The sequence below is a fragment of the Olea europaea genome, chromosome 1 (assembly GCF_002742605.1).
Source record: "Olea europaea var. sylvestris chromosome 1, O_europaea_v1, whole genome shotgun sequence".
NCBI classification, from domain to species: domain Eukaryota; kingdom Viridiplantae; phylum Streptophyta; class Magnoliopsida; order Lamiales; family Oleaceae; genus Olea; species Olea europaea.
In genome coordinates this window covers 3626616-3635470 of record NC_036237.1, presented here as the reverse complement: position 1 = coordinate 3635470, position 8855 = coordinate 3626616, and the positions used below count along the sequence as shown (strand labels likewise).

The 8855-nt window shown below is 37.9% G+C and overlaps 1 protein-coding gene across 1 annotated transcript in view; it reads right to left on the bottom strand.

Annotated features, from left to right (window-relative positions):
* LOC111403201 (sterol 3-beta-glucosyltransferase UGT80A2-like) overlaps nt 1-8855 on the bottom strand; it is a 27653-nt gene that overhangs the window by 12007 nt on the left and 6791 nt on the right. The window contains exons 4-8 of the mRNA XM_023031614.1: nt 7764-7783; nt 7095-7193; nt 6214-6307; nt 5909-6055; nt 5659-5841 (exon numbers count right to left, since the gene is read on the bottom strand). Of these exons, the coding sequence (XP_022887382.1) occupies nt 5659-5841; nt 5909-6055; nt 6214-6307; nt 7095-7193; nt 7764-7783 (543 nt within the window). The remainder of the gene's footprint in view (nt 1-5658; nt 5842-5908; nt 6056-6213; nt 6308-7094; nt 7194-7763; nt 7784-8855) is intronic.

The window sequence follows — 8855 nt, the reverse complement described above, 5'->3', positions numbered from 1 at the left end:
CTGCTTCAATGTTTGGGGGGTTGACGCCCTGGTAAGAAGGTGGTTCATCCATGGGTTGTGATGAGGACTCTGGGACTGAAGATGTCTCTTTAAGCGTAACCCCCTCATCAACCGGTTTGGATGAAGTAGCCTCAGCAGAGGATGATGGAGCAGGAGCTGTCGATGCTAAAGCCTTTGAAGGAGAGGCTGAACTTTTCTGAGAAGTCCAAAAGATCATCAGCACACAGAAAAGTTTCAAGTATCGAAAAGTATACTTGTGAGTAAACCAATTTAATTACCTTCCTCCTGACGATAAGAGGGGCATCATCATCATCATCATCATCAACATCATCCTCCAGAATGGGAGATGCTGAGGCTGGTCGTTTGTGGCTTGGGGCACTCTTGGCCGTAGTAGGCTTAGCAGGGAGAGAAGAAGATGGACGAGCAGACTGTTTAGTGCGACGAGAAGGAGAAGGACTCCGAATGGACAAGGGAGTGACTAAAACAGGAGGAGGGGAAGAAATGCTCGGTTGGTCTAATGAATGAAAGGCACGATTGGCGTCAGTCGCAAATAATCTGCGCTTCACTGACGGCCAGAGCTGTTCAAAAAGAGAGTGAATGGCGTGGCTAGAATTGAAAGGGGCTAATGAAAAATGGCTGGTTAAAAGAAGATTATGAGCATCTATAGCCTCTGCCTCCGCCTTATTAATGGTATAAAAATGGTCAACTAAGTTCCTTGAATAGCAAGGAGGAACAGGCCAAGTTTGGCCGAAACCAAACTGACGAGCAAAAAATTGGGGAGCATAAATCTCTACCCCTGCCTTGGCATTGGTCCCAGTTAGAATATCATGAAATGTTCCCTCCCGGTTAAAAATTGGATCCAAATGAGTAGGGAAGTGCTCGCGCTATCTATAGTGGAAGGGGGATGTACATAGTTTGGAGTCAAAAAAGGAGGAAAAAGAAAAAAGGAAGGGATTGAATCCAAGGAATAAAAGAATGAAAAAATGTCCCTTCTGGACATATTTACAGGAGCTAAGGGATCCATGGCTAGCCCATAACAGCTAGCAGAGGAGCGAGAGATGGATGGAGCACCAAGCAATGAAAAATAGGATTTCAACCACAGTTGAGTGAACCAAAGAGGTCCACTGCCAGTGGGAGATGCATCATTCTTCAATTGAGCTTGAAGAGAGGCCATGCCTCTATAAAGGGCAATCAAAAACAAAGAACATAAATTCAAAGGCCTGCCACGTGCCAATTCGTGCGCTATAGGTAAATAACTCAGGGAGGGCTTTATGCTTGGCACGCACAAAACATATTTACAAAGACAAACTAAAAGGAAGGCCACTCGCTCAGTATGGGAAGGCTCAGCGCTCGAATGATTGTGAAGGGTCTGCAGGCTTGAATAAGAATCGGTGTAGTTTTTACCAAATTTTAGGGCGCCATCAGAAACCAAGATACCGGGAAAAATGGTATCGCCCAAAGGTGGTAGATTCACCAGGGCCCCAACATCCCTTAAGGTAATAGACATGGGGCCAAGAGGGAAAATAAAGGTGTTATACTCAGGAGACCAAAAACTCAAAGCAATCGAAAAGAGTGCTGAATCAAAAGTAGGGGGGCGAATACAGATTTCTAACAAATCAGAAATCCTAGCGCTATCAAAAAGTGCCTTAGTGGGACCATGACCCACAAGGCGAGCATGCCACCTACGAAAAGCTACATCAGATTTAGGCCAAGTACGAATACCTCTTTCGTGAATTGGCCCCAGCGGCAGAGAGTTTAGAAAAGGAGGGCCGTGAGTGCAAGGAAACAGCTGACCCACCGCCGCCTGTTCAACTGCCTCTGCATTGTTGAAGAAAGGACCCAAGTAGAACTCATTACGTTCGACATCGGCGGGCGCGAGAGCGCGAGAAAACTTGGAGTTATGTATGGGCGATTCAGAAGTTTCTGAAAGTCATCAAAACTAAAGGAGTCGCCAACTTGAGATTGTGAAGCAGCCATTTGAGAAGGAACGAAGTTTTTCAGGGTTACGTAGCAGGGAAGCAAGAGATGAACAGTAAATCGTGAGAGAGACGCAAAAAATTTAAGGCGTGGTTTAATTGTGCAGTGAAATGACATGTTTGGGGTTTATAAGGGTTTGCAAAACGACGCACCTTTTCAAGTTATAGAAGAAAACAATGATTGAAATTCTTGAGAATTTCGAATGTTGCTGGAAACACAAAGTGAATATGGCAAAATTTAATAATTATTATTAATTCTGTCATATTTGGGGTAATTGTTGACACATAAAAATTCAGCCCAAATCGAACAGCCCAAGGAGTGAAGCCCAATTGGAGGATCCCCAAATCAGATAGCCCAAAGAACGAAGCCCAATCGAACAAATCAAGATGAAGGCCCAAATAAGGAGGCCCAAGAACGCGGTAACGCCATCGCCCAAGTTTGCAAGTCGCCCAGAATCTGAGCGAATGGAGTGTCATACAGTCGCCCAGAGCTGTTACTCTATTCTCGCCCAAACCTTCAAGTCGCCCAAGGTCTTAACAAACATAAAGCGTCGTGGTTATCAAGAAGTGCAGTTATCAAAGCAGTTATTAAAGCAGCCCTATCACGTTCCACGATTCAAGGAATTCAATCGAAAGTGGTTGAACGATGAAGAGTAATGGCAGCAGTTAAAAAAGGTAGTTTTCATGACAAGTTGGCCATTACGAAGAAGGTGGGCAGTTATAGGACGATCAAGCAGTTTTTAGGGCAGTTGATCACAAAGAGATCGTCCATGAAGTATAAAAGGGAAAAAGAACATAGAAGCAAAGGATCAAATCAAAAACTCTCGAACAGAGAACATGTAATTTTCATTTTCTTAGCTTAGATTTAAACGCTTTTCTTTCAAGTAACTCGTGTGCTTGCACCCCTTGGAGGCACGTTGTTTTTCATTTCCAATTGTAAAGTCATCGCCAATAAAAGAACACCCCTTTTTGGGACTTTGTTTCAAGAGGTTTGTCCCTTACACAATCGTCTGATCCTTTTTAATTGTTAGCTAGTAACCCGCGCGAAACACCCATAAACGATTTCTACCTCTTCCCAACTATCATCATATGATCCAACTAATAGCAATCAGTAAACGGTTTCTACCTCTTCCATGCATGCCCTAATTCAACTCTCGATAGAGTGGATTATTAAAAAAACCAAATAAGAAGAAGAAGATTAAAAATGAAAAATAATTTTAGACATATCTAATAATTTTCTTTTTAAAAATTATTTGCAAATTCACATTACAGAAATGAGAAATGATTAAATATGCAAAAGTTACATGAACATTACTCTATATACCAAAAATGTACATATATTTAATTTTGAATTAAAGTCATATATAAATAACTCGCAAATTTGTATCTCTTACATGCATTGACTATTTTCTATCACTCCAAATTAACGAAATAATTTGTGTGGTAAACAAAATGTCGATGTAGCAATGATACGAAGCTCAACGACAGGTTAATAAGCAAATGGTATATGAATTTTACCCTTATATCAAAAGTATACTGAACTCATCTTTGTATCAAAATCAATAGCTTTTGTCTTTCAAAATTAATGAAACAGTCCCTTGATAAATAGAGTGCTTGCGTGAAAATCAAACGAAGACATTTAAATTGCATTATTTAAACGGAAACTTGCAGCAACAGTTCCTAACATTTTCGTTTCTTGCAGACTTTATCATAACCTTCATTTTATGCCAACGAAGGTCTCCAACATTTCATAAATATGCACTTGAAATCCATTTGGATAGAAATAGTCCAAAACACCGTCTGTTCGCCGAAAAATTTCCTTCAACTATCTGCTACCGTGACGATTTTATTGAATGTTGATACTTTTTGGGCGATGTTTTGGACCGTTTTATTGGATATTGATTCCTTAATTTTTTCGGTCAACTAACGATGTTTTGGACGATTTTCGTCCAAATGGATCTCAAGTGAATATTTATGAAAGGTTAAGAACCTTCGTTTGCATAAAATGAAAGTTAGGGTAAAATGTGTAAAAAATAAAAAAGTTAAGGACCGCTGCTGCAATTTTCCCTTATTTAAATTATTTGAATCATGTTTAATTTCAAATATACATAACATGTGTTGGAAGATATCGTGGGAAAGTTTTCTTCTATTCCCAAATTACAAAAAATAAATAAATAAATAAATAAATAAAATAGAAGAGGATTATTGAGTAGCAATGGAAGTAGGTTTCTCATTCAATTGAAGCATTCGAAAAGTCGTTACATATTTTTTTTATAATCATGACTGTTTGGGTCAGTTTACGCGCACATCGACTAATCTCACAAGCCTGAAGTTTACAATCGGTTGCTCGCCTCAGTGGCTCTAAGAGGATTTGAATTAGTGACCATTAGGGAGCAAACTCAAAGCCTAACCACTTAACTGCATTTCAGGGGTACATATTTTATATCAAAACGTTTGGAGTTTATTGAGGATTCTAAAGTTAAATCCATAAATAACGTAATAAGGAGAAAGCTAAAAAAAAGGGGTTATATATTTTCTTAAACGATAACATCGCATAGTTTGGATGAATTTTATGATAAACATTCAAATGTTAATTAGGTATACATCATGGCATCCACTCTTAGAGGGGTCAATTTCGAGCAGTTTTCAAAATTGTGTTATCGTATCCCCATCCAATGCTCTCATTTTTTTGGAACAATTTGATATGATATGTGGTTATACGAAATTAGAAGAAAATGGTAGCTTAATCTCTTTAAAGTATGTTGTATTCTTTTGAAATTAATATGATTTAAGTCCCTTAATAATTCAATTTAAAAGAAGTGGTTTGGTAATCTTAGGGGTCCACAAGGTCATTTTCACGTAGGCATTTTGTTTGTCGTGCTGATTTTTTCAATAATTTTGACGTAAAGAAGTTAATTCATGTATGAATGGGACACAAGTTTGTGAGTCCATATATGATTTCGATATAATGATGAGTTAACATATGATTTTGATACAAGGGATAAAATTCACATATCATTGGAATATATGAGGTAAAGCTTATGTACCGTTCTTGTAATTATTAATAAGTTTTTCCAAATATATGTATACTGATGTTATTGAACTCGGCCCACACGTATGGGTTGGGCTAAACTTCGACAACCAAGACCCTTGACTAGGCCGACAGAACCAATTTAATGGGAGGGAAGAGTACACAAACCAGGTTTTAAGTATTCATAATTCAAATTCAAGTTACAAGTTTGATTAATGCAAAATTCAGGTTTTAACTAATTAATTAAAAATATTTATTAAATAATGATAATAAAGTCACAGTTACATGATTAATGGTCACAGATATACAATTATAGGTCACATATTTATTTGCCGGTCACATATGATCAAATTAATTGGCTACAGATTTTTTCGATGCCACAAATCAAAATTTTGATAGGTCACAAATTATTTCAAGATCACAGATCAAAGAATTTGGTCACGGATCAAAAAATTACTGGCCACATTTTATGTCATTGGTCACGCATCAAAAAAATTATAGATCGCAAGTCATGTATTTTCAAATTTGATGGTCACAGATTACTTTTTTAGTCACAAAATGATGAATTTCAAGGTCACAGATTAACACTCACTCACAGAGGACCAAATAATTGGTCACAGACACCAAATATAATTGGTCACAGATACCCACCCGTCACCGCCACCATCATCATCAACAATGCAACCACAACCACCAACAAACGCCGACCACAACCAAAATACCAACAAAAACTACCACTGTGTCCTACACCACCTCCATCGTAGCTAGAATCCACCATAACTGCCACCACCAAACACACCAACATAACCACCGTCTCCATCGCCAACACGACCACTGCCAGAAACCATCACAACGATCAGGACACAATCACAGCCAGAAACAACCAATGAACACACCCAACAATACAATTTCCTCCCAACCTCAACACCACCACCCAAATCACCACTGCCAACAAGAGCATCGCTACTACCATCAGCGCCGCCGACGCCATTAACAAAACAACCACAATCACCACCATTTTCAACCACCAACAAACCAAGATTTTCAACTACAAAACCACCACCATCGACACCAACAAAAATCAGAGTCCTTTTGGATTACTGGAATCGGATGTCTAGGGAGTAGATGCCACCACACAGCGTCAAAGTTCAAGCATCGTTGGAAGTGGAGGCATGGGAGAAGTACTATTGGAGTAGAGGCAATCACCACCGGCTGCAGCAGCGTCGATCGACTCTGATCTTAAAGTGCCACCAGTGGCGAGGAGTCGTGAGCGGCCTCTGCAGGGTCGTGTATGGCTGAACTGAGAGTAGCGCACATCGGACTTGCTAGTTGGCTAGATCTTTAGGCGAAGCTCCATTTGAAGAAGAAATGAAAGGTGGATGAAGTACCGAGAGAGGATAGGAGGTAGAGACGAAAATGGATTGAGCGCAGAATAGAGTTGGCTCGGGGGCGGTGCTCTGGCGACGGTGCTTGGCTACGGCGACGATGTGTGGGGAGAGGATATAAAGAAAGAAGACGAGAAGGAAAGGGGAAGATGAGAGACAAAATAAATTAGGTTTTAATCGGGTAGATGGGATAGGGTTTTAATTGGAGGAGGAAATCTTACATTTGCATAAATAAACATGATAGCAGATTTTTGAATTGTGCATTTAAAAATCCTGGATGCGTGTAATTTCCTCTTAATGGAATGCAAGTGACCAAATAGAAAAATTGGGCTTTGGGGAAAATTACCTCAAACTCTACATCTAAAGTTTCAATTTCAAAAATCGGGTTTTAATAAATTTCCTTCTATAATCAGGTCTTAATCATCTTTTAATTTATACAAATCCTTAGTCCCGTTCCACCTGTACCTCACCTCCACCAAATATATTTACTATTTTCTCTCTCCAAATAAAGAAAAATCCCCCCCCCCCCCCCCCCCCCCCCCCCCCCCCCCACACCCCCCCCATAGGGGCTTCCCTCCCCCCCCCCAAAATTATTTACTTTTTTTCCCCCCCAAAAAAAAAAAACCCCCCCCCCCCCCTCCCCCTCCCTCACAACGTTTACAAATAGAAATTCTCTCTCCATGCATGTACAAAGCCAAGTACATATTTTCCTTTTCCTTTTATTGCGAGTTCGTCAATCTCCCCTTCATTATCAAATTCTTCTCTAACACTTCTGTCGTCAATATCCCTTTCCCACACCATCTACAATAATTCGGTGACATAGAGTTAAAGGAGTCCTCTGACTGGTAAGTGGAGGCTTTGAAGTTGGAGTTGCAGGAGAGTTCATTTGTTGAATCGTCATCTAGATTTGTTGTTTGAATGTTTTAGAAAAAAAAGTTGAAGTTGAAGAGTGATAATTTTCAGAGAGAGGATTCGGAGGCGATTACCAAATTGAAAGATTCCAGTGTTTAATTTTATCTGCTGATGAGTTTTTCTAGTCCATCCATTGCTGCCTCCATCAATACCAACGTCGTCTACTTCAATAGAATTGGTGGCGGCCAAAGTTGTTGGTGAGTTTTTCCAATTTGTCCATTGGCTAGATTTTTGTTGACGGTTGATTCGGTTTTTTGGAGGTGGGTTTGCGGCGCTGCGACGTTTAGACTATGTTGTGAACAAGTGATCAAGTCTTTGTTAATTGTGATTTCATATGACCAAATCAGTGTTAATTGTGGTCGGCTGTGACCAAATTTCTTTTCATTGTAATTGTATGTGACCATGTCTACCTTAACTGTGGTTGTATATGACCAGATTAACAATGACTTGGTCACATACAGTTTCAGTTAAAACAAATCCTGTTATAGAAAATCACAGTGGAAAGAATCTTAATCACAAATAACATGGGTTTGATCGTAAAAAATAATAACTTACATAGATATGGTCACAAACAATAACATCTTACAGGGATGATCACAAACGATCACTATTAAACAGAACATTGTCACATACAACACAAATCGCATAATCTATAGATCATAATCATGATGAAATTTTATAAAATACTATTCAAAAAATTTGAATTTTTACGTCACGAGATGAATTAAACATTTCAGATCAACGGTAAATCTTATTTGAATAATCTTCCAATTCAATGTATCTGTGAATAAAACGAAAGAAAAATGACTTTATAATCACTTTACGGTGAAATATAGAAATTTCTAATCACCGAAATCTACAACTACAGTGATCTGACAACTTTCGCCGAATTGAAATCTATAGATAAATGAATCATAAAATTGACGATTACATTTAAAGTTTCTCAATCAAAATCTTTTCTTGAAGAAACGTACTCATCAAATTATGACAAATTTTACCGATAATTTTGAAATGATTTTGTATTTAATTGAGATGTAAATGCACCGATCTCCCATATCAGTAGAGTAAGAGAGATGAAGTAATTTTGGTGATAAATTGTACAAATTAGGCGAAAATCTTGGAAATTTGGAATTCTAGAGAGAGAAAGATATTGTTTGATTGTAGGTGGAGAGATATAGGTGTAGAATTCTATTTTTGGGGGGAATCTAGTTTAAATTATATTTTATTCAAAAGTAGACTATATTATCTAAATATTATATAAATTTTTATATATTATTATATTCTATTTACAGCATGATTTTTAAAACTAATTTGCAAGATTGTTAGTTATGATATGCTATTCTTAGAATCTTGGAGTTGTGTGTATTTTTTCCAATTTCTTTTAAACATTTTGAATCCAAGAAATTAAACCTTGAAGTTTTAAGTAAAATGATCAACTCCTCACTACTTGAACACAAAATCCTTTATTGTTACCTTTTTATTTTTTATTTTTAAAAATATATTTTAAAAAATTTTAGAGTCCAACATATAATTAATTTATTTTATAATTTT